The 25,004-nt window shown below is 36.1% G+C and overlaps 3 protein-coding genes and 1 long non-coding RNA gene across 9 annotated transcripts; 2 read left to right on the plus strand and 2 right to left on the minus strand.

Moving 5' to 3' along the window:
- Nucleotides 1–1,882: 1,882 nt before the first annotated feature.
- LOC130749201 (NAC transcription factor 32-like) lies at nucleotides 1,883–4,140 on the plus strand. The gene is made up of 3 exons (XM_057602522.1): nucleotides 1,883–2,236; nucleotides 2,550–2,836; nucleotides 3,023–4,140. Exons 1-3 carry the CDS (start codon nucleotides 2,062–2,064, stop codon nucleotides 3,608–3,610), a joined length of 1,050 nt encoding a protein of 349 aa, XP_057458505.1. The 5' UTR covers nucleotides 1,883–2,061; the 3' UTR covers nucleotides 3,611–4,140.
- Nucleotides 4,141–4,285: 145 nt separating this feature from the next.
- LOC130749202 (syntaxin-71-like) lies at nucleotides 4,286–7,565 on the minus strand. Its single transcript, XM_057602523.1, has 9 exons — nucleotides 7,276–7,565; nucleotides 7,067–7,192; nucleotides 6,184–6,346; nucleotides 6,013–6,098; nucleotides 5,843–5,911; nucleotides 5,696–5,740; nucleotides 5,504–5,566; nucleotides 5,304–5,380; nucleotides 4,286–4,521 (listed from the first exon to the last, which is right to left on the minus strand). Exons 1-9 carry the CDS (start codon nucleotides 7,429–7,431, stop codon nucleotides 4,509–4,511), a joined length of 798 nt encoding a protein of 265 aa, XP_057458506.1. The 5' UTR covers nucleotides 7,432–7,565; the 3' UTR covers nucleotides 4,286–4,508.
- A 9,265-nt stretch (nucleotides 7,566–16,830) lies between these two features.
- On the plus strand, nucleotides 16,831–23,067 carry LOC130745950 (auxin response factor 4-like). Of its 6 annotated transcripts, XM_057598407.1 has the most exons (13): nucleotides 16,832–17,640; nucleotides 17,779–17,835; nucleotides 18,143–18,328; nucleotides 18,421–18,505; nucleotides 18,592–18,682; nucleotides 19,172–19,336; nucleotides 19,806–19,952; nucleotides 20,022–20,100; nucleotides 20,248–20,410; nucleotides 20,530–21,302; nucleotides 21,396–21,586; nucleotides 21,885–22,075; nucleotides 22,781–23,067. In XM_057598407.1, exons 1-12 carry the CDS (start codon nucleotides 17,329–17,331, stop codon nucleotides 22,066–22,068), a joined length of 2,433 nt encoding a protein of 810 aa, XP_057454390.1. In that variant the 5' UTR covers nucleotides 16,832–17,328; the 3' UTR covers nucleotides 22,069–22,075; nucleotides 22,781–23,067. The 6 variants fall into 6 exon arrangements, with proteins under 6 accessions (XP_057454392.1, XP_057454390.1, XP_057454389.1 ...); XM_057598409.1 differs by lacking the exon at nucleotides 22,781–23,067 and having other exon boundaries at nucleotides 16,831–17,640; nucleotides 18,433–18,505; nucleotides 21,885–22,243; XM_057598406.1 differs by lacking the exon at nucleotides 22,781–23,067 and having other exon boundaries at nucleotides 21,885–22,243.
- A 917-nt stretch (nucleotides 23,068–23,984) lies between these two features.
- LOC130748406 (uncharacterized) lies at nucleotides 23,985–25,004 on the minus strand. Its single transcript, XR_009022673.1, has 2 exons — nucleotides 24,516–25,004; nucleotides 23,985–24,409 (listed from the first exon to the last, which is right to left on the minus strand). It is a non-coding gene; the product is annotated as an uncharacterized LOC130748406 (long non-coding RNA).

The raw sequence follows: 25,004 nt of genomic DNA on the forward strand, positions 1-25,004 counted from the left end.
TGCTTATTTCCAGGGTTTGTAAAGCCACACAATTGTGATAGATCGGGGACTAAAAGAGCAAGTAAGCTATACACTTTTTAATCCTTTATAATCTTAAGTTTCACACTTATAATTGTTGCACGTTAATTTAATTTACATATGAATCCAGTATGATTTCTTGGACAAAATACAATATAGATCATGAAAACATGGAGGACCCTAACTGAAGAGTACGTAGCTAGATTCTTGGTAACTAGATAAGCTTCGGAATGGACGCATGAAATATATCCCCTAAGATTCGAGGGTTTCATATATCAGGGACAAATGATGACAACCTTAATCTATGGAAAACTAAGTTTTTTCCGTCAACATGAACAATGTCAAATCTTAAAGCTGCTTTCGCTGCTCACCAACAAACTCAAAACCTGGGTTTCATCGGTTTGTTTGCGACCAAAATGTTAAAGGATAAGGTACTCTTTCTGTTCCAATTTCAATTTAGCGCGTTAACATATATAATAGTAATAATAAAATGGCATAAACTCATGTCAGATTGATGTATTTTACGTAACATGGAGTTTGTGGTTCACTGTTTTGAGGAGAACACTACGGTGTCAGTTATTTCAGGAGAAGAGGAAGAAGAGACAAGGAACAAGGACAAAGAAAATGTTCAAATGAGGAAGTTTCAAGGCATGCAGTCAACATTATTTCAAGAACCAGGAAGTCAACATTTGTAATAAGACAACTCGCGTGCTTAACCAAGGCGTCTAATTCTATGCCCATTTGAGTCTCCAAGCTTGTAGAGCATATTTAATTCTAAAGGAGTTGTGACTTTGGTACACTAGCGTGGACAACATTAACACATGCAGTTTAAAGCAACTTTTAACCGCGAATTGCAAAGTTTTTTTCTTAATAAACTCTGCAATTTGCGGTGGTAAAAAACATTACAAACTGCATATGTTAATGATATCTACTCATTTTGGTTCTCTAAGACTAGTGCTATATATTATTCAATTCTTGTTGGGATCTAAAGGAGTCCAAAAGTGTAAACCTCATACCACATATACAAAAAGACCAAAACTATAGCTATTGCTAATTCCCTAATTATACACTGACAGTTCTATATATTGTCCGTGTAAAATTGACTGGCAAAATTGAAAGCCAAAGGTGCTATTAGCAAAATATTGTTTTGGCTGGTTGTTGTTAACACAGGGTCAGTATCAGAGACTATTAAATTGCACATCTGCATTGTGTAATCCAATCAAACAAGTAACTTCTCTTCAGGTGGTTAATCTGCCTCATTTACGGATACATTTTGTTTTACAATGGAGCACTATCTAGTAAACGGTTGGGAAAGTGACACTAACTTACTATTAACCCACAATGTCAAATTTAAATCTAAATCTAAATTTTAATTTTCAGCAAAGCTCAATCTACAGGGAGCCCGGATTCAGTGTGATTTTACCTTACTGGAGGATCCACCGGATGTGGTGGTTCCTTTCTTGGCTAGGGATTCTTTAGCGAGCTAGTCTTCTTTGTTAATTTTCCCATGTACCAAGAAAAAAATCTATAGTAAAACGAGAAGGTGTGGGGTGGTGGTTGATCACTTCTTTCTTTGACCATGAGGTCAGATGTTTGATCTTCACCCATGCGAATGAAACACATTTCATGGCCTGTGCAGCTCAGTGCGAGCATCAGCAATGAGGGGATTAGTCATTAGTCATTGTTTTCGGTAGCTCTCAACCGAAGGTGTACTGTGCACTATGCTGGTGAGGTGTTAAGCAGATAGCAACATGTTATCAGCATCTCTCATGCGCAAGTTGGTTGCTAGTACGTAGGTGAAGGTCAATTCTTTTGAATAAAGCCAAATTGGTTGTTTTCTGTGTCTTCTTCTCTCAAACTTTACATGCAACCAAGTGGTTCCACTCTCCCTCCTTATATCTTCTTCGCAAAGATAGCATCTGCATGGGACTACAGAGCATGACACTTTACTCTCTTATAAAAAGGGAACCAAATTGGTTTCATCCGCACTTGTTGATTTGATTCTTTTGTCTCTCATTTGTCAAGAACAAAGTGTGTTCATTCATGGAGGGAGATAAAAAAGTCTCTAACTACAGTTTTCCACCTGGTTTCAGATTCCACCCCTCTGATGAGGAACTCATAGTTCATTACTTGCAAAACAAAATCAGCTCCCGTCCACTTCCAGCATCCATCATGGCTGAGATTGATCTGTACAAGTATAACCCGTGGGAGTTACCAAGTCTGTGTTTTGTTCTTTGCCATCCACTCTTTATATGAGTGAATGACCAACTTGATCCCGAAAGAAGAAAATACATTTGAAAGTCCTAGAATGTGTTTTAGCTGACCAAATATGACCATAAGTTGACTGACATTTTACATAATCAAAGACTTTCGAACGTATTTCCTTCTTTTAGGAGCTAACTTTCCATTGGCGAATCTTTCAGGGACCAAGTTGACCTTCACTCCGTTTTGTATTTACTAATTCTTGTTTATCATAATTGTAGCAGGGGAAAATGATTCACCTTTGTTTTTTTTACCTTGTGATTGTGCAGAGAAGTCTTTGTTTGGGGAGGAAGAATGGTATTTCTTTAGCCCCAGGGAGAGAAAGTACCCAAATGGGTTGAGGCCAAACAGAGCAGCAGCTTCAGGGTACTGGAAGGCAACTGGAATAGACAAGCCTATTATTTCTTCTTGTGGATCAAAGCGAATAGGAGTGAAGAAAGCTCTGGTCTTTTATTCAGGTCGACCTCCCAAGGGGGAAAAGACTGATTGGATCATGAATGAATATAGATTGGTTGATACAACCACCAAATCCTCCAAGCTAAAAGGTTCCATGCGGGTAAGTGTTCAATTACACATGATTTTTTCCCTTAAGATAACTTGATTTTGGTTGCAGAATTACATTCATGTAGAGGCTTGAACTACAAAAACTAGTCATTCAGTTTCATTCTTGTTATTGAATCTGATCCCTTATTCATAGTGCTTGAACTCCAGGCAATAACAAGTATGTCTCTTGCTGTAACAGTTGGATGATTGGGTCTTATGCCGGGTTCGGAATAAAGGCTACTCATCCAAGAATTTAGGTGAAAATCAAGAGATGTCTTTTGAGCCAAACTTGCCTGCAAACCTACTGAGGAGTGAAGAGTATCCAACAAACCCAAACTTTCAAGCTGGCTTGATCAAAGATTATCAATACAAAGACTATCAGATCATAGCATCTATTCTCATTGGTGGAACTATACCTCCCACTGAGAACATGTCAAGTCTGAGATTGGAAAGCAGCAAAGGAAACCGTGTAACTTCAGTCTGTGAAGATGGTTTCGATAAAGTGATTTCTCAAACCACAATTCCTTCCTTGGGAAGTTACCTCAACCCACTGAAAAGAAAATCTAACGAGGATGATCAGTATGAAAATCTGATTTCCTTTAACAGAAAGTTCAACACTGAGAACAAAGTAGACCATTCTCCAAGCAAGGTGTTTACCAATAGAGAATTGAACTGCTATAACCAAAATCAGTCTCAAGATGACATTTTCAATGGGACCCCGCCAGATCCTAGCATCAGTTTCCAACAGCTAAACGAGATAGCATTTACTGGGAGATACACGCTGTGAGGAAAGGACTAACTGTAAGACAGTCAACAATCCTTTGCTTCACTGAATCACAGGTAGATTATCATGGATTATACAACTTAAGACATAGAAGTAACTGAAATGGATCGGGATCCTCTCATGTGGAACTTCCTCATGTCATCTAATGTTGAAACCGTGTATATATCTCTCTTCATGTGTATTAAATAGGTGAGACCCTTTGAATATTCATGAATAGAGAGATAGACACAATGTTTCACTAGACATAGTCGTGTGACTTGAGAAGATCTTAATCTAACCGAAATATGATAGGCCTCCAACATGATTATAATTATAGTTATCTGCAACATGGAGCAATAAATAGATATAGAAGTTCTCCTGTATTTATGAAATTCCTTTAAAACTATGTAAATAATGCCCTGGACAAATAAACAAGATTGTCATTGGCCAATAGCTTCCTACTATATCCTGCACTTTGTCATTGAAACCTTATCCTACTTAGTAACGATAACTTGTATTTAATTTGTATTCTTATGGACATGGAAATGAAAACTTTTACATTACACTGCCATCATATGTTTCTGCCCTTGACTTAAGCTAATATTTTGTTATCGTCGTGGGAGTGTGGCAAAAAGACAGATATGTCAAATATGAATCTTCTAACTAGTATATGAAGAATTCCATCTAAGAAGAAATAGATAAGCAATAAAAGGTACTTATAGGAAAGAGTGATGACATATCCAAGTGACACATTAATACATGAAAGAATTACAAGGCACATAGATCATCATATGTATGTTGCCATCCTCCAGCAGCTGAACCATAATATTGGAAAATTACAAAGTAAGCCCTCAGATAATGTAAGGAGGATGTAATACCGTGGCTCCCAAGGTACACCAAGAGAAAGACCTTCGAGATCAAGTTACCTCAATGCACTGAAACAAGAAGATATTGTGTACACAGGGAGCAGAAGAGAGGGTGCAGAATTAGCATAAAATCAATAAATATCAATATTCTTCATATATATGTTCAGTTGTGAAGGATAAATTGCAGCTCATTAGTTAATTGCCTTTAAATCAACTTAAGAAAGTGCACCCACTTTCCCATCTTCATAATAATATGATCAATTACACATATTTAAGAGAATTTATCATGTGACTTGGCCTGAATGAAGTAGCAAAGGCTTCATATATAACAGTGCAATTCATATGATGATAATCAGAGAGTCTACTATTAGTACGAAAATCAATGAAGAATGACAATATCTTTTGAAATTAGCAATTAATCCAAATATAGGGCACAGCGTGATACAAGGACACAATAACATGTACATAGGCTGGTATATACCGCAAAACCATAGATATGAATGACCTCACTTTGCTAATGGAGCAACAAATTTTCCAAACTGAAAGTTTAGCATGCAATACATGTCAATTTACAGAGCTTTTTTTATTTTTGGATAAAAGTAGCATCCTGTTTTTTATGTAAGAAAGCAAGTATTGAGCTTCCATAATAAATAGCCTTGTAAAAGCATACCAATCCTAGAGTGGTATTTCTTGTCAGAAATCATGTAAGTCAGGAAGCTGATAGCAGAGTTCAATAGTAAAAGAAAACTCACATGAGCAAGTAAATTTTGACAACAAAAGCAAATATTTTTATCACCGTCCTCATTTTGAATTATAAGGCTTGGTAATTGGGAGTAGGACATAGGCCTTACTTGTATATATAGGTAATGATTCCCAGAAGAACACACATCAAGACAATGTCAATGCAGAAATTTCGACTTGACCGCAGCTGGAGAAAAAACAAAAATTGCATTTCATTTGGAAACTTGCAAATTTCCACAGAAAGGACATAACAATTGAAAACTTGCAAATTTTCACAGAAAGGAGAGTCAAATGAATCACATCAAATTACCTGGGTGAGGGTATTCTTCAGCCTGACATTAGTGTTTCTCACATCAGCCGTTGCCTTATCCACCTGTATAATCAGGCCATGCACAACACAAAGCACCATTTAATATATTCATGACATTAGCTGCAATATCATTTGTGAAAGCTATTTGTTTGAACATTGAAAAGCAAGACTGAATAAACAATTTTTTTTTACCTTTGTGTCAATTTCATCCATTAGAGGAACTTGCCGATCTATTTCCTGAACATAGTTGGGGGGGAATAAGAGAAGATGATTATCTTCTTAAAACTTAACATATAGAACTGGAATTCCCTAAAAGACTATATTTACATAACAACCAACCTCATTCATGTCATGAGCCAAATTTTTTAAGGTAGCCAGTCCCTCTGATATGATATCAAGTCCTTCATCCTGTACAAATAGAAATTTGAACAATCTGAGATTGTGGATGAGCGAATGATAAATACCATTATATGACTATAAAACTCATGCCCTTACTATTTTTTGTATACCTGTTTCATCCTGCGCATTTCATACTCTTGTCGAAACTGATTGGATTCTTCACTTTGGTTGAAATACTCACTGTCCAAATGTGCCTCTGAGGTTGAAAATGAGAGAGACAACCATTATTATATAATTCAAATGCTGCTATTAAAGAACTTAGTATAGGCAATAATGATCACCTGATGAATCAAACTTGATATGGGGGTGTGATGAGGTAGCATCCCATCCTCCAGTATGATTAGCAGCAGCAGTAATACCATCTGGTATTGCTTGGATTCTTTCTGGCAATGCCATAACAAGATCCTGACGTATGGTCATTTCTTCATTTGTGAGACCTTTAACCTGTTAGTGATACAATTAGAATTACAAATGCAATCATAGCCTTGCTTTTACAATATCTAGTAGAACATACCAAAATCTTCTCTTTAAAAAAACTTCCTAACTCTTAAGTCGCATTGGTTTCCAATCCAATTACATCCGTTTGAGATGAAACCTTGCTTGTATTATTGTTTGTCATGTATTGATTTTCACTAGAGCACATAAATAGAAGGTGGGACTTTGAGCACATTTAAAAGGTTTCTGAATTCTGAATATTAATCCTCTATTGTGAAAAAAGGAGTAACCTTTAGTGAGAGCAACTATCAAAAGAGAAGACTGCAGTTTCATTTTTTATAGCAAGTCAAAGTGCGTGTTTGGATCAGCGTTGTCATAATTGATTTTAGTAAAAATTAAATTCATTTAAAGTGAACTGAAGTTAGTAAAAGTGGAGTAATTTATGTTTTGGCTACATTTATGAGAAAAATTATTACAGTACCGTAATCTTGTGAAATCCAGTTATGAAATTCTATAACTGATTATGTCCCCGAAAGATATTCTCTTTAGCTTATTCACAAAATTGATTATGAATTTGGAACCAACTCTCGAGACTATTCACAAACATTTATGTAAATGATAATTGAATCTCAGGTTTCCCAAATGGAAAACCAAACACACACTAAGAACCTGAAGTAGCAGCCACATTATTCAAATTAATGATCATGAGACAAATGGGCAATGGCTCACCTTCTTATTGACGAGTTTGCGGAGTTTAGGAATTTCATCCATCAATCTACCCTTGGCACGACGAACCTCCGCATTCAACGCGGCAGCCGCCGCCCTATTCTTCTCCGTGGAAGCAGCCTCAGATTTCTGCATGGCATTGGAATAAACAACCAGTTAAGAAAAGGATCATGAATTCCAAAAAAAGAAGAAAGAAATGGTGAAACAACAACATTGAGAGCAGCTTGAATGATGGACTCGACTGTCGCATAGAGGCGAGCGAAGGAATCATCGCCATAGGCATTGAGCTGGCGCTGCTTGTCAATGTCGTATTTGTCATATTTCTGGCAAATGGAGTCGACACGGAAGAGAAGCTCGATCACCGACATTGTTTCTTCTCTTCAGTTGGTTGTTTTGATGGAGATGGAAGCAAAATAAGAGAGAGAGAGAGGGAGAATGTTTGGTTCTTCCATCTCAAAGACTCAAACAAACGTAACGCAAATGAGGCGTTGAGCGCAGAGTACGCATGCAACCAGGGAGGGAACATGAAGAATGGTAGACGATAACGTGGCAATGCATGGGAACAACTAACAAATCCATTCTCATTTTCCTTTAAAACCGGTTTCCATGTATGTTTCAAGAATGAATGTGCTATTTCCTATTCCTTATTTTCTTATATGAATTTGTGGGTAAGATCATGAATGGATTTCTGAAGAGTTATGAGACATATGAGTTGGGCGGGGAGGTTCAGGGAGGGGGCAATTTATCTTTTCAATGTAAAAAGAAATAAGAATTCTATGATTAGGGTTGGCAATGGACCCCGTGGGTGCGGGTTTGGCTATTCTCACACTCAAACTCAAACTTAACACCCAAACCCAAACCCAAACCCAAACTCAAATTCAATATGGGTGCAAAAGTTAAACCCAAACCCAAACCTCTGGGTTTCGGGGTACCCGAACCCAAACCCAAAACCTAATGTGAGCACCGAACCGACAAAAAATCAAAAATATCAATCCGGAAAAAACATGTACATAAGAGAACAACATGAACATAAGCTGATTAAACTTCATTATCATTCCAATACAAAGGAAAAAATATAGTTCATGAACATAAGCCTACTTAGTAACTTAAAAAAAAAACTCTACTTAGTAGCTTTAATAGTATATATATAAGGGTTGGTAATTACATGCATAAGACTTCGGGTTTGGGTTTGAGTTTGAGTGCGGGTTTAATCAATCCCACATCCAAACCCAAACATGTTTTAAAATTTGGGTGAAACTCAACCCCGAACCCAAACCCAAAGAAATCGGGTTTCGCCCACAATTTCAGGTCGGGTTCGGGTTGGGCCCGCGGGTTTGAGTTTTCCTGCCATCTCTAGATATGATTCTATTTTAACCCGTTCAGGAAATATTTGTATGTCTCTCCCAATAAATATCTCTTTTTCAAGATTCGAACTTGTTCTGTCATCATTACAAATCATGTTTACTTATCACTAGACCAACACTTTTTTAATGAATTTGAGATATGATTAGAAATTAGTGATTTTTGGATAGTGGATAAAATCTAATATTATAAGTTAAATAATTTTTTGTGCCTTAAAAATTGGCTCTAGTCTCTCAACTACAACATCACTCGTGAAAAACACCACGCCACCAGAATCGTCACTGTCCAAGTAGTGGTTATGGGTTGTTCGGATGTAGTTTGCGGTTTTCTGGGATGGATTCATACAGGTTGTAAATCCAGAAAGATTCGCAAAAAGAGAGATATAATGATGAGTTCAAGCCAATTAGCCTAAAAAATCAAAACAAACAATTAAAGACTAAACCATCAACTCCAATACAAAGATCCAGAAATTTTTACATAAGCAAACAATGTTTCAATAACCTAGAAATTAAAATTTTGCAACATAAAATGAAATGAGGGTCAGAAACAAGAGAAAGTTAAGACTTGGGATGACAATGACGTGATCAGAGGCGGGGACGACGATTACATGCACATCTACCGAAGGTTCTTTGATCTCGAACTTCATGCAACAAAGTTTCATCTTCTTCGACGTGGAACGAAGATGAAATGAAAAAGTGGAAGAAGAGAAGAAGACTTGTGTCTTCTTTGTGAGGGTTGTTGCAGACTTGCAGCGAAGGAGAGACTTGATTTTGGTGGGGTGACTTTTGAAGGGGATAAAAGAACAAAGAATAGCGATAGGGCTCGGTGTGGGGTGTTGCAGCTGAGAGAGGGAGAAGACTCTCTTGTGAGACTAGGGTTACAAAGACTAGAGACTCTCTCGTATGTTGCGCACATAGACTATCTTCTCTTGTGAGACTATGGTTTCACTTTCAACTTTAGGACTATGTGGAGTCTTAACTCTTAGTGTGTGGTACTGCGGTGTATTAGACTGGGTCGTGATGGTTCAATTAAATTACACATGTATGTAAGTTAGATGGGTCCACCCGCACCCGATTAAATGAAGCCACTTCAAATCGTGTTTTTCCCCTTAAACCCACAGACCGACCTGCCCCGGCCGAAGAACTAAAAAAATTGTCAGGTTTCGCGGTCTTGAGTCTATTTTTTTTTCTTGATGCTTTTGTTTGTTCAGATATTTTGGCCTCCGTGCCAGCTTAATTTCAATATATTTGACCGACGTTCAAAAAAAAACTTTCTAGCTCATTCTTCTTCCTGTTTTACTTTATTTCTATCATATCAAACAACCTTTAAAATCTACAATTTTTTCCACATCTTTCTCTTTACTTATTTCCTCTTTTTTGTCTTTTCTCTCTTTCTTTGCTTAATCAAATAAAGTGTAAATGTAGATGTGTTTTTGTCACTCTACTCCGGTGAGTGAGTGAGAGACTAATTTATTTATTTTTAAAACTGGAGGGACTAAAATTAAATCAACCATTTTCTTTTTAGAGAAAAATGATGATGCAATGACGGTGTAAATTTTTTTACACCGTCAATTAATCAGATTTCAAGAATATGTCATGTCAATTAATGAAATTAAATAAAAGTAGAAATTTTCTCACATCCTTCAATCTAGAGATGTGAGTGGATAGAAATTAAACTCTTCTTTTTATCAGCCAATGTTTCACGGTTTTAATATTTTGTCACCAGTGCTTTACGGTTTTACTGGGCTTCAATTTTTGGTCAAGTGGACTGCACAATGAACTTTGTAAATGAAGCCTGAAATTGTTTGAGCATCCACATATTGGGCCGTGAGCGCTTAATGCATAAACTTCTCTCAAGATATTAGTGATTGTGTAATGTCTTGATTATAATTCCATATGAAAGTACTGTCGCAACATAGTGTGATTTTGTTCACTCATTATCACCTAAACACTAAATAGACAACGGGGTAAAACATGCACTTTTTGACACCCAAGAAGCAACCTTAACACTTGGTAATGTTGAGTTTGTTTTGAGAGATTTTGAATAGAAAGAGTTGTGTGTGTGAGAGAGAGAGAGTTAGGGAGGAGAGAACCTATATATCTTCTTTACTTTGGTAGGAGACCCTGTCTCACTATCTTTTTCTAGCCTCTCCATTTTGTTTGACAAAAAAAGTCTCTCCATTTTGAGAAGAAAGTTGGGACACTGGTTTTTTAAACAAATTTACACTAATACCCTCCACTAACTTACTGATCTAGAATCCTCCCAATTCACTCAACCTTACATAAGGATTTAAGAGTCTTTTAACTATTCAAGTAGGTCCAGTTTGATACAATCCTCCCAATTCCTCCCAGTTCACTCAACCTTACATAAGGACCATCCATGATACAAGTAGGTCCAGTTTGATTAATTAAGGTAAGTAGGTAACCTTATCACGAATTAGTGGAAATGAAAGCTCTTGAAACATATCTAAACCTCAATCCAATTAAATCTCTCACCTATAATTATGCTTGCTGAAAATTAGTACAATATCCAAAAGAGAGATTATGACTATATATAGGTACCTCTTTCTTAATTTCTTTCTTTCTTTGATGTTTCGTCCCAATTGCATCCTATGATAAAAGCATCTTATGGCTGTGATACCCCAATTTCAGGTCAGTAATCATGGTGATACCCTCTGTCTCCTATGATGGACCCACTTGCTCTTTGTTTTTTTTTTGGAACTAAGCAAAGCATAGGACACCTTTACATAACAAATAGTCTTCATTTGACACTAACAGCTTCACCAATCCTTGCCTAGGCATGGATTTATACGAATTACAAGACTAGTTATTAGTTATTAATCTACCCTCTATCATATTATGTAAATTGGAGTGCTCTTCTTTGAGACTATGAGACCATCATTCTCTTTCTTCTCTCACAATGAAATCACTTGCAATATTGCTCTTCCCTCAATAATAGTGAACTCGACACACAACTAATGAGGGTGTGGAATTCTTATAAATCAAAACTATTTGACTTCAAATCTAAATAATTTTTACAATTTTAATATATCTTTACCTTTAAAATTCAAATTTAAAACTTTTTATTGTCTTTTAATCTTTTTTTTGTTACAATTGTCTTTTAATCTAATTATAATTATCTTATTCATTATAAATCAAAATTTTCTTGTAACCAAAAAAAAAAATTATAATTCAAACTAGTAATAATTCAAATTTAATGTTAAATTTAAAATTTATACTTTAAGATAGTATATTAAATTGTATTTATTTATTTGCTTATAAAAAAATTAAATTCTATTGAATATACTACAATATAAATTATATTTAATAAAAAATATTTATATAATTATATTTTATCTTTAAACATTTTAAAATAATCTCTTGTGCAATACACATGCTAAATTATTAGTTAATTACATGATTAGACGACCAATTATGTTACTAAGGTAGTGTTTGGCCCAACTTATTTTTGACTTAAAAGTCACTTTTAAGGTAAAGTTGGGCCAAACAGATTTCACTAAAAAATCTTTGACTTAAAAGCTACTTATTTTTACTGAAGAAAATTGCTAAAAGTAACTTTTTAGAAAAAGATATTTTGAGGAGCTTTGAAAAAAAGGAGCTTTGAAAAAAAGGAGCTTTTTCAAATCCTTGCATAAGCCCAAATCTTGTGAAATCCTCGGGTATAATTAATGAAATCTTTGAAATAAATGGGCAGATTCTGATCATTGCTATGCTCGTTAAGTATTTGTGATTCTGAATTTTGCTCCCTGTTATCTTGTGATAGAAACTTGCAAGAAATGGAGAAAAGCTTGGTGCTGCCATCTCCACGCCCTCCTTTCTTTCAATCCTAGTAACTGGCTCTGATAGTTAACCCCTAATAGGATGGAAATATTCATCACTCAAATAATATTGTTTCAATCCAATTAACATTAACCATTCAAACTCTTGTTGTGCGAGAATATATTAGATCAAAATAAGTTTTGTTGTTGGGTGAAGAAAATAGGGTTTGAAGGTGACGTTGGTTATGATGGATTGATGGTTATTGTGGCCTATTTTTTAAATTAATTAAAAGAAAAAAGAAAAATGGAATATGAGACTTTTTTTATAGAGTTTTACCAAACAACTTTTAACTTAAAAGTAGCTTTTAAATTATAAAAAAAATAAAAATGGACAAACGGCTTCTACTTTTTTTAAAAGCTCTTATTTTTAAATTTGACTTAAAAGTAGCTTTTAAGTCCAAAATAAGTTGGGCCAAACAAAGCCTTAGTTTTACATATGTTTTCCGAGCTATAAAAAAAAGAGCTTTACATATAAGAAATGGAGTTAAAAGGAGGGTGGCCAATGAGGCAATTGCCTTTCGTTCACATTTCTAACACTCCCTTGGTGTTGAGGGATCCAGTGCAGAACTAGCATTGACACTTAGATCGGATGGCCACGATCCTTCTTGTGGACATATTGGACATGTTCTCTACAGTTACACCCATAGTGGAGCAGCAGAGCGAAGACTTGTGGGTCTGGGAGGGGAACAATGATGGGCTTTACTCTGTAAAGGTTGCGTATAGCTGGCTTAGAGATCGGCTTGGCGTGGACAATGGGACGAATGAGTGGAAGTCAATTTGGAAGCTTCAGGTCCCTAAGAAAATTCGCATGTCAGTGTGGTTGGTGGTGAATGATGTTCTTCATGTTAATGTAAAGAGGTTTCGTTGTCAGCTGGCTTCCTCTCCGGTGTGCACCAGGTGTTCCCATGATAGTGAAGAGGGCCTCCACTGCTTGCGGGACTGCTCACATTCGAGTGAATTGTGTGGGAGGTTAGGTGTTGGGTCCTGGTCTCATTTTAGGAATGCGATTTGAAGGAGTGGGTGGTGAGTCAGGCTCCCGGCCACCATGCATTGAAGTTCCTAGCTGGTCTTTGGGGCGCTTGGCGGTGGCGCAATAACATGGTCCTCGACGAGCAACGTTGGTCCTTGAAAATGGCGTGGCATCGCATTTGCCACGATCATGATGGGTTTTTACGATTCCTGCAGCCGTTGAGTGGCACGGATGACACAAGCAGATTGAGCAACTGTTAGTTACCACCACCGGCGAGCTTTGTGAAGTTGAACACGGATGTCAGCTTTCGGGAGCGAGAGAACTGTATGGGAGGGGGTGGTTTGATTCGTGACATGAATGGAACTTTCTTGGTGGGTTTCATGAGTTACGCGAGTGGGGGCAACTCATTCTTAGCTGAAGCTTTGACGCTTCGTCAGGGTCTTTGCATTGCATGGAGCGACAATTTCAGACATGTAATTTGTAAGGTAGATTGTGTAGAGCTAACTTCAGCTCTTGAGGATAATGAGAGCCTGAGATTCAATGTGAAGGATCAGGTTCTTTGTAATATTAGAGATGTGCTAGACATGAGTTAGAGAATCAACCTTGCTTGTATTCACCTTACATATTTATTTCTTAAAGTAGTTTTAACACTATTTCCAACCATTCGTGAGAGTAATTCTAATTCCACTAAACATTTACACCACAATAATAATATAATATTTGACAAAAAAAGATGGTATATTGATACATTAAATTAATATAATTAATTTTTTTCAAAACAAGTTTTAACTTAATCCGTGCTAATTAGGAATTAGTTGCAACTAGATTTAGATAAAATGGAAGCAAAAATAAGATATGTACTTGTTGTCGGTGACACTGACACATATATAATCAAAGCAAAATACAATTGATCTTTTTGTTTTCCCTTTTCTTGTTCGCATACTAAAGCAGAAATATGAAGCCAACTTCATATTTCAGTCAATATAACCTCCCGTTTTTTATATGACTAAACCAACCTTTTATGAAACTTGCATGACTTTAGCACGAGGACAGACAAACCTTTAAGTAATGTCCATATCTAATTGTGTACTATCTATTTGTAGGCATGTGCATCTTTCATAACGAAGTTGATGCTATACCAAAAGTTTGAGTCATTTCTTTGCAAATTCAATTATTCGATATAATGCTAAAATGGGGATCAGAAGAGCTTGAAAACAAATTAACAACATATTTAGATTAATTTTCTTTTCTGAAACTCAGAAGTTGATAATTACTTGATGATTCAGCAACGAGAGTGAAAACTGATGAATCCAATTCAGTACTATAACTTTAGGAGGGTTGAATTCAAAACCTGCAAATTACTCAAACCTTTTATGATCATTTTACACCTTTTAAGCAACCTATAGTCAAACAAATACTAGATGACCATCTATGTGAATTTTTCACCCTGTTTTACTTAATAAAGAGTAAATGTCACTAGTTATTTATCATACTATTGAATCAGCAAAGTAGCTAGCATTTAAAGATGTTGTCGTATTCAACTTATTTCAATCCGCAAGTTTTGCAAATTGTAATGTCAATTCTGTCAGACAACCACTTAATCCCAAAAGCTTAAGCTATTGGGTAAGGGTCACTTTAATGGTTTTATATTATATTCTAACACGCCCCCTCACGCAAGAGCCCTTTGGGCTTGAAGCGTGGATAAAGGCACAGGCCCACCTACCATGTGCTTAATTAAATTTCACTTTTTAATTAGAAAGTGAGGGGATCAAGGATCGAACTCTAGACCTCTCGGTCATAGAGGCTCTGATACCATGTCAGACAACCACTTATCCCAAAAGCTTAAGCTATTGGGTAAGGGTTATTTTAATGGTTTTATATTATACTCTAACACGCCCCCTCACGCAAGAGCCCTTTGAGCTTGAAGCGTGGATAAATGCACAGGCCCACCTACCATGTGCTTAATTAAATTTCACTTTTTACTTAGAAAGTGAGGGGAGTAAGGATCGAACTCTAGACCTCTCGGTCATAGAGGCTCTGATACCATGTCAGACAACCACTTATCCCAAAAGCTTAAGCTATTGGGTAAGGGTTATTTTAATGGTTTTATATTATATTCTAACAAATTCTATGTGTGTGCCCAATATTTGAGTTTGGGTTGGCATTGCAAATGTATATTTACTACTTTTAGTTTCTTTTCTCCTCTTTTCTACTTATATCGGGTTGAAGTAACCCTTGTGCTTCATTTCAATATATTTTATGGTTTATTAGAAAAATAAACATATACAGTATTCATTAAGATGTGTAAATAAAACTAATTGTTAGTTCAAACCAATTTCAAGTATGAATTCATCATAATTAACACCCTCTTGTTATATATATCTTAAGGTTTTTAAACCCCCCATAAAATAGTATATTTGAAGAATAAAAAATGTATATCTATGTGTACATACTACATACCCTAAGGTTGATAAGGTTTCATGGAGTGTCTAGCAACTATTTTGCATAGTATACATGACATATGCTCTAGGATGAAACTTGAAAGAGAGCATACTTTTGCCAAATAAAGAAGACATAAAAAGAAGGACAAGCGCGTTAAAAAGGATATATGCTCTAATACTTTTATTATTAGATGCTGTTGAAAACATGAAGACTAGAAAATGTGAAAAAAAGAGGAGCCCTCTGTGCATGAGCAGTTCACTCCTTTGTCACGTCTCATCAACTGATCAGGAGTTCTAACATGTAAAGATATCAGTTGAGTTAATTAAAAAACACATTTATAAGAAAAAATGTATTCACTTTTTATCTTAAAATGAATGATAACACCCGTGAACATTAATGAGAGTATCAAATAGCTGCTGCCAAAGTCTACTACAGTTACATTATACACTCACGAACACTCTCTCCCTCTCACTATTCTTTCACTAATGACCTTGTTTGTCGGATATCACACCCCCTCCAAATCAAATAGCATCATATAATAAAAGAACAATTTTTTCCTCATGGCTGACATTAATTTATTGACTTTTAACTTCAGTTCATTGCCTTAATATCTATGTACACAATAAATTCTGTAGTGGGCTAATTAAGTTGTCAGATTGCATTTTCTTTAAGATAATGGTGAAGCAAAATTGTGGTAATGCATATTTTAAAATGATGATTGATTTTAAAACCCGAATCAATTATGAAGAGAATTTTATATGAATAACTTCTAAATTTTATAATTTATTTTAATAAATAAAAAGTTGATTGAAACATATTAGGATTTTTTTTTATTTTATCAAATAATGATGATATTTAGATATACGAAAAGATAGACATATTAAATATATCTCATTTTCTTTTCTATTTCTTACACATTATCATATCATATTATATATTACAATAATGAATTACTTCTTTATTTTTCCTTTATTTCTCACTCTATATATTTGATGTTTTTACTATGCGAATGTGAACCGATCATTAATCATTTTCCGTCAAATGAATGAAAACCCCCCACCCTTTTGGGTTGTGTTGGTGGAGGGCCTCACCCACAAGTGAATGAAAAAATTATTAATAAAGAAGAAAAGATAAAGCAAAGAAGAGGGTGAGAGAGTGTGGGTTCTGTACTGTCTTAGCCTGTCCCCCCACCCAACACACACACACACACACTCTCTCTCTCTCTAACACTTCAACCCCAAAAGCCACTACCACTTTGGCTTTTGTTTCTGTGCTTCCTAAGCATATGTCTATGTCTCCTCCCTCAGCTCCCTCTTCTCACTACTACCTGCAAATGGAGGAAGAATCAAACTTTGAATTTCTTGATATTATTTGATGCACTTTTCTTAAACCATGTTTTGTTTTCTGTTCAACCCTCCTCTGTTTTCACCTTTGTGGTGGACTGGTGTCCCTTCCTTTTTCATGATTTGACCTCATTTCCATTTTGTTACAGTCTCAGCTTTCTCAGTTTCCTCTTTTTAAAATCCACTTGATTGCACTGCACTCTCTTGAGTCTCTTCCTTTCTCCTTTACCTTCTTTTTCCATTTTTTTAATGTTCTATTTGGTTTCCATTTGAATCACATAGCAAGTAACTAACTACACTTGGAGTGTTCATGGAAATTGATCTGAATGATGCAGTGACTGAGGTTGACAAGAATGCATATTGCAATGGGGACTGTGAGAATTGTGCTTCTTGTGTTTGTTCTGGTTCCTCTTCAGCAATTGTGTCTTCTTCTTATCTTGAGCTATGGCATGCTTGTGCTGGCCCCCTTACTTCCCTACCAAAGAAAGGGAATGTGGTAGTCTATTTCCCACAAGGCCACTTAGAACAAGCTGCATCTTTCTCTCCCTTTTCTCCATTGGATGTTCCCACCTATGATCTTCACCCACAAATCTTCTGTAAAGTTGCCAATGTTCAACTACTTGTGAGTACTTAAACTCATTGAACTAAGCTCTTAGATTGAATTGTATCTGCTTAATTCAACTCCTTTTTGTTGCTTTTGTTATTTGGTTTAGGCTTAATTGTCTTCTTTTTTGTTTTTATGTTTTTTCTCCATCAACAGGCTAATAAGGAGAATGATGAGGTTTACACCCAAGTTACTTTGCTTCCCCAGGCAGAGGTTGGATTTTCATTTTGTATAGTTATTTCTGTTTTGATGCATCTTCTTTAGTTAATTTTGGTTTGAGTTTCTTCTTGGGAAATAGACAAGTAAAGAATTTGGAACCCTGTTGTTTTGAAATGTTATATGACGCAACAGCAAGATAAAGTAACTCTAATAGCATGTTTGGATTAGCTCATATTTTCTCAATAATCAATTATGGCATCCAGAAGCTACTCACAGAAGCTTTTCTCTATAATTGGTTTTGGCTTCAGAATCAATTGTAGAATGATTTCCAAACATGCACTAAATGTTGGGTTGTCTTCAGTTAGAAGGAATATATTTGGAGGGCAAAGAGCTTGAGGGAGTGGGAGAAGATGTAGAGGGAAATGGAAAAACACCTGCAAAATCAACCCCTCATATGTTCTGCAAAACACTTACTGCCTCTGATACCAGCACTCATGGGGGCTTCTCTGTTCCTCGTAGAGCTGCTGAAGACTGTTTCCCTCCTTTGGTATGACACCAAGATCAAGTTTCCAAGCATAATTTCTAACATAAATATTCAGAATTTTTAAAGGTGATCAATTCTGTTTATTTTCACTGCAGGATTATAAGCAGCAAAGACCCTCTCAAGAGCTTGTTGCAAAAGACCTGCATGGTGTTGAGTGGAAATTTCGCCATATTTATAGAGGTAACCATAACAGAGAAACTCTGTCTGGTTTGGCTTCATATATTAACTATAAGTGATACAGGAAGTCCATGTGGTCATTTTTGAAGGTCAGCCGAGGCGGCATCTGCTCACTACTGGCTGGAGTATTTTTGTTAGCCAAAAGAAGCTTGTTTCTGGCGATGCAGTTCTCTTTCTAAGGTAGGTCTGTGCGCGCGCGCGTGTGTGTGTGGAACTGGGGTTTTTTTTACAAATGGCATTGATTTCTATAAGTTTGATTTTTTTTTTTAATCTTCTTACAATTAATATCATACAGCCATTTTTACAACAAAGTAATATCAGCTGCCAAAAAAATATTTGGATTTGATCAATCTTGTCCTTTTATTGGAACGGTCATGTATCATTTTGTTGATTATTCATAATAAGAAGCTTCTTGTCATGGAGATGGTAAGGTACCAAACTAGCAAAAGGAATATCTTGTTTTAGAACATATCTCTAGACCTCTGATTTCTTTTGTACAAGAGAAACTAGAACTTGTCTTGACAAACTTTAAAAGCAAGAGAGTTGAGTGATAGTAAATAAATAATATATGAATGCCAACTTGAGATTCTACATATTAGTCTCAGAGGAAGAGGAATCTTTCATGCTACTAACTTTTAGATCCCTTACTACTTATGAATCTCTTTGTAGAGGTGAAAATGGAGAATTGAGATTGGGAATCAGAAGAGCTGCTCGACCGAGAAATGGTCTTCCTGAATCAATTGTTGGTAACCAGAGCTGTTATCCAAATTTCCTTTCTTCCGTGGCTAATGCCATATCCGCGAGAAGCATGTTTCATGTTTTCTACAGTCCAAGGTGATCATTTTTTTTTCACATGTATAGTTCTCTAACTATTTAATCTTTAATTTTCAATTTGTCATGGCTGCTATAGATGAAATTATTTTAATGTATGCCATGATGGCAGTACGGTACTACCGTGGCATTGGTGAATAAATCAAGGAAGATCTCAAGTATTGTTTTTAGTTTTTACAATCCCTGAGACAGCTTATCTGTCAGTTTCTAATAAACTCTTGGTCACGGAACTTGATTAGATCTTGCATAATGAGAGTCATAGTATTAATTAAGTTGACATTGTAGGTTTAGAGAACAAATGAAGCACTTGGATAACTTTTGAAGTGGTTGTTTACCCTGTATCAACATCTGTTCTGACTTATCACATAGAAGTGCTAGATAGATAAAATAAAGGGTTATTTTAGCCCACATGTTATTTAGCCCATATGAACCAAGCCACAAATTTGTGACATTTTAATTTGGTATAATGCAGAGCGAGTCATGCAGATTTTGTTGTGCCCTACCATAAATATGTCAGAAGCATCAAGAATCCTGTGACCGTTGGAACAAGATTCAAAATGAAATTTGACATGGATGAATCTCCAGAAAGAAGGTCGACTACAGCAGTAACTATAAATCGGTAACCATTGTCTTCCATGAACCCAAAAGAATCTTCTGAGGAATATGACACACTCTTCCTGTCTTGCAGGTGTAGTAGTGGTATAGTCACTGGAATGAGTGATTTGGATCCCTACAAATGGCCCAAGTCAAAATGGAGGTGCTTAATGGTACGTTTTATATTTTTCTTTATGCACAATTCAGTATGTTTTGACAATATTATCCATTTAGCATTTTGAGCATATGATTTTTGTTAATGAAGTACTGAACAAATGGTGATATCTCGATCAACTTAAGCTTGCTTTGATATACAACAGGTTAGATGGGATGAGATTGTTGAAACTAATCATCAAGATAGAGTATCTCCATGGGAGGTTGATCCTTCTGCATCTCTCTCTCCCTTGAGCATTCAAGCTTCACGAAGGCTGAAGAAACCGCGCACAGATCTGGAAGCTGACTCACCCAATCACCTAATTACTGGTATGAATAATGAATCCTAATACCAAGATAGCCAAAGTAGCATAAATCAGTTATTTCTTACTCAATGCATCCTAATAGTCCTCTCTTCTTTATTCATGTTTTTGGCTTCTTGATTGGAGGGTCGGCAACAGGAGGCAGTGGGTTTATGGGCTTTGAGGAGTCTGTAAGATCACCCAAGGTCTTGCAAGGTCAAGAAAATACAAGTTTTATGTCACTATATTATGGATGTGACACTGTAACTAAGAAACCAGAATTTGATATCAAATCTCCAAGTCAACCTAATCTTGCATCAACTGGAGTAAGAAAGATTACTGCTGCTGCTGAGGTTATGAGGGTTCACCCTTTTAATTACGCAGGCTTCACGGAAACTAACAGGCTTCCGAGGGTCTTGCAAGGTCAAGAAATATTTCCACTGAGTTCCCTGACTGGTAAGGTTGATTTGAGCCTTGGTGGTTGGGGAAACCCCCATGTCAGTTGCACAAATTACAACCTGCATCAGGCAACCAAACCTAGCTTTCACTCTTTAAGACCAGAACTTCTTCAAACTGCTTATTTTCCTTTTGGTGATATTCACAAAGCTGGTCAAGGATTCAGCATGTTGTGCTCCAAACCCACCAATTTCCAACGAGAGAATGTCGCGTTTAACGCTCCTTCCACTCAGTCAGGGATCATGAGAAGTGAAGTTGGACTTTCAGACCTGACCATCCCAAATGAGCAGAAGCTACAGGATAATATTTCTGGAACTGCTGCTTCTTTAGGGGCAAACATAAGGATTCTAAATGATGACAATTTCGATGGGAAGGTAAACGCTTGTAAACTATTCGGATTTCCCTTGTCTGGGGAAAGTACCTCCCAAAATTTACAGAACACTGCTAAAAGAAGTTGCACCAAGGTGAGCGATGATAGCAACAGAGTTATATTGTGATATGACTTTTTATCTTCCTTTGATGATTTGCATATCCATGTAACATAACACTGAATGAAGGTTCACAAGCAAGGTAGCTTAGTTGGAAGAGCCATTGATCTCTCAAGATTGAGCAGCTACAATGACCTGCTGAGTGAACTAGAGAGGCTATTTAGCATGGAAGGCCTTCTAAGAGAACCTGATAAGGGATGGAGAGTCCTCTACACTGACCGTGAAAATGACATCATGGTTGTGGGAGATGATCCATGGCAGTAAGTATTTGACTCAAATATTTCTTTATTCTAATACTGCTTTGCCATCTTTTAGGAATTTGGCTTACCTACAGTTGGATAGTTCCTAAATTCATCCAGTCAACGAATCTAAGCCATCCAATTTCGAAGATATCTCTACCATCTGACTTTGGTGAAAAATATGAGCCGATCGATCTTGATCTTATGGTTCAAATTTCATTTATGTGTGTGAATGTAGGAGATCGGTGACTGCAGAGAATCCATCACTTCACTGCACTCATTTATTGACTGAAAAATGCATTTTTCCTGTTTTCTGCAGTGAATTCTGCAATGTGGTATCCAAGATTCATATATATACACAAGAAGAAGTGGAGAAGATGACAATCGGTATGATGAGTGACGATACTCAGAGCAGTTTGGAACAGGCACCACTGATTATGGAGACTTCTAAGTCCTCCTCAGTTTGTCAGCCAGATTCTTCTCCGACGGTAGTTAGAATCTAGTTTCAAGGTTGTATTTAGTATTCTTATGTTGGCTCTGTTGCTGTTTTATGCAATATAATCAAATACTGAACTACCTTGGAATTTGTATGGAGCAAAATAACATCGTTAGGAAGGATAATGGACAATGTGCCATCTGAAGTTGCTCAATAATGGTGTCATTACCGCTTGAGAGTTACATTCTGAGTAGAAATGGTGTCCAAATCCTAGTTACCTAATGACACAATTTCTTTTCAAAGTGAGGCACGGTGCTTCACAAAAAATATTCGCTGAAATTCTGAAAATACCCCTTTCAAATTTTATTATTCCCAACATACCTTATCCTCTCATCTAAGCCTTGCCACCCAGCTACCACCAACTCCGGCTGGCCACCACCACCGTCGCTCAACAAAACCAGATCTCCTCCATAGTAGATCCTTAATCACCAAAATTTTCAGATCTAGGATTTGGATGTTGTTATTATTTTTGTTGCTGGTCATTCTCAATGCCCACTATTTCCTTTTTTCATTCCCTTATATATTATATTTGATTTGGGGCTAATTCAATAATTAAACAAAAGAAGTAATCTCTGCATATGAAAATCTGAACTTTATCTGATTCCAGCCATTAAATTGCATATGTAAATTAAAGTCAGACTTTTAAGTATTTTAATAACTGTTATGTGGTTCTTGATCCTTATTCAGATCTATTTCCTCATTATCTCGTTCTCGTACAGGAGGAAAGAGGTCTTGGACGTGAGTTTTGCGGAGCAGGAGCTATAGTCTGCGGCGGTGAGCAACGCAAACCTCCCCTGCCCAGATCCTCTTCCGTAAGTCCCACGAACCAGATCGAAACAAAAGCACTATATTGACACTCAGTTTGTGTTTAACTGATGTTGAAGTGAGAGATTTGGTGAGGAGGGAGCGAGAAGGATTAAACACACAAGAGTGAGAGTGAATGGGTTGTTGATGACGATGGTGGATTGAAATAGATTAAGGATATTTTAGTAAAGCTTTGAAATAATTAGGCAATTGCCTAAGGCCCCAAACTTATTTAAGGCCCCAATTTATTTTTACCTATATAATATATTTTATTAAGACTTAAAAAAGATAATGGAACAGTGAAAACTCATATATCTTAACTACAATATGGACAATGAAATGTGAAAACTCGAAAGTGAAATTATCAAATAAGATACGTGATATTAAAGTGTTATAAAATCTCTCAGTGTTTCATTCCTTACGTTTCAAGCTCTATTAAAACTTTAGATTCTTTTCCAAATGTATATATTGTCTATCAAATATTACTGTCGATTCTCGTAACGATTTCTATTGCTAGAAGAAGTTTTTCAAAATTAAAATTGGTTAAATCAACAATATTGTTATAAGTTTGATTGAATAATTAACTATCTTATTTTGTTGAAGCGAAATGTTAGAAATATTTTATTATAAAACTCTAATAAATGATTTGCACCTCTGAAAACCTAGAAGATTAATATAAAAATTAATAATTTATATGATACATTAAACCTCTTCAAAATTCTTGCCAAAATAAAATAACTTTAATAGTTTCGCCTTAAGCCTCAAATTGTCTATACACGGCCCTGGCTTCAATAATTCATTTGATGTCATAGCAGTAATTCTATCAACTTGCAGAAGTGGCCAACATTCTCCCACTTAAAGTCACTTTTGTAAGTTTAAAACAATTTCTACATTGCCAGTTTCATGTTGCTTACGTTTCTGGTAAATGACCTACACCATGCAAACTTATCAGAGTTGATTGGCCATGTCATTATTTCTGCTAGGTTATCTTTGATGTGAATTTTCTGCGTGTCCACACTTCCATCTTCTACTACTTCTCTAACAAAATGGTATTAAACTCCTACGTGTTTTATTATGGAATGAAAAGTTGATTTCTTGCAATGTGCATGGCACACTAACTGTCACAAAACATAGTAATATTCTTGCACTCAGTGAACTTGGACCCCTAAAACCTTGTTTGCATATCCCAAGGCCTTCATATCAAACTCCCTAGCCAATTGTGTCTTCATTTTTTGAACTCGCCTTTGTTGGAGCCTCCCATCAACATGTCATTAGCATACAACAACATAATAATGAAGTCATTTTCATCAAACCTTCCGTAGTATGTACAATGTTGTGAAACCAGCCTATTGTATCCAAGGCTAATAATAAAGAAATCAAATCTCTTGTACCAATAGTCCAACACCTTTGCGTCTACTTTAAGATGTACATAGACTTGTTCAACCTGCAAACCAAGTTTTCTTTTCCTTGTTCTTCAGAGCCTTCTAATTGGAGCATATATATTTCATCTTCATGTTCTCCAAGAATAAAAGCAGTATTTACATCTAGTTGTTGAAGATGTAGTTCAAATGCAACACACATTGTCAATACTACTCTTAATTATAATGGTAAGTATTACCACCGGAGAGAATATCTCAATAAAATCAATACCTTCTTTATGAGTATATCATTTAACCACCAGTCTTGCACGATATGGTTGCACTTGACCGTTGTCATCTCGTTTAATCTTGAACACCATTTGTTTTAAATACCTTTAGGAAGTTCAACAAGTTCCCAAGTGTTATTTCTACGTAAGAATTCTTTTTTTTTTCTTGCATTGCTGCCATCCACAACGAAGCATATGAACCATTTAATGCCCCTTGAAAGGTTGATGCTTCTCCATCTTCTAATAGAAGACAATATGCGTTGTGACTTGCATCACCAAGTCTTATAGTGTTATATAAGGAGAAAACAAATCACACTCTCTTAAATATAGGAGAACTCTTACCAGGAGAACCTTATATGAGAAACACTACTTTATTTTCTATGAGTTTATCTCTCTTAGATGCAATTCACATTGCTCAAAGGATTGAACTCAATGCTAATAATAGAGACTTCATTTGCCCTTTCATTTCAGAAAGAGCCACAAAAGTGGATTTA

Source organism: Lotus japonicus, chromosome 3 (assembly GCF_012489685.1).
Source record: "Lotus japonicus ecotype B-129 chromosome 3, LjGifu_v1.2".
NCBI classification, from domain to species: Eukaryota; Viridiplantae; Streptophyta; class Magnoliopsida; order Fabales; family Fabaceae; genus Lotus; species Lotus japonicus.

Excerpts from the sequence above, each read along its gene's own strand:
- LOC130749201 (XM_057602522.1), top strand. The coding sequence starts at position 2,062 with ATGGAGGGAGATAAAAAAGTCTCTAACTACAGTTTTCCACCTGGTTTC. Across the intron at positions 2,237-2,549 it reads TAACCCGTGGGAGTTACCAA|AGAAGTCTTTGTTTGGGGAG; the intron begins GTCTGTGTTTTG and ends GTGATTGTGCAG. Across the intron at positions 2,837-3,022 it reads AGCTAAAAGGTTCCATGCGG|TTGGATGATTGGGTCTTATG; the intron begins GTAAGTGTTCAA and ends TTGCTGTAACAG.
- LOC130749202 (XM_057602523.1), bottom strand. The coding sequence starts at position 7,431 with ATGTCGGTGATCGAGCTTCTCTTCCGTGTCGACTCCATTTGCCAGAAA. Across the intron at positions 6,099-6,183 it reads TATCAAGTTTGATTCATCAG|AGGCACATTTGGACAGTGAG; the intron begins GTGATCATTATT and ends TTTCAACCTCAG. Across the intron at positions 5,381-5,503 it reads TGAAGAATACCCTCACCCAG|CTGCGGTCAAGTCGAAATTT; the intron begins GTAATTTGATGT and ends TTTTTTCTCCAG.
- LOC130745950 (XM_057598407.1), top strand. The coding sequence starts at position 17,329 with ATGGAAATTGATCTGAATGATGCAGTGACTGAGGTTGACAAGAATGCA. Across the intron at positions 18,329-18,420 it reads AAGACTGTTTCCCTCCTTTG|GATTATAAGCAGCAAAGACC; the intron begins GTATGACACCAA and ends TTTTCACTGCAG. Across the intron at positions 20,411-20,529 it reads ACCCAATCACCTAATTACTG|GGTCGGCAACAGGAGGCAGT; the intron begins GTATGAATAATG and ends TCTTGATTGGAG.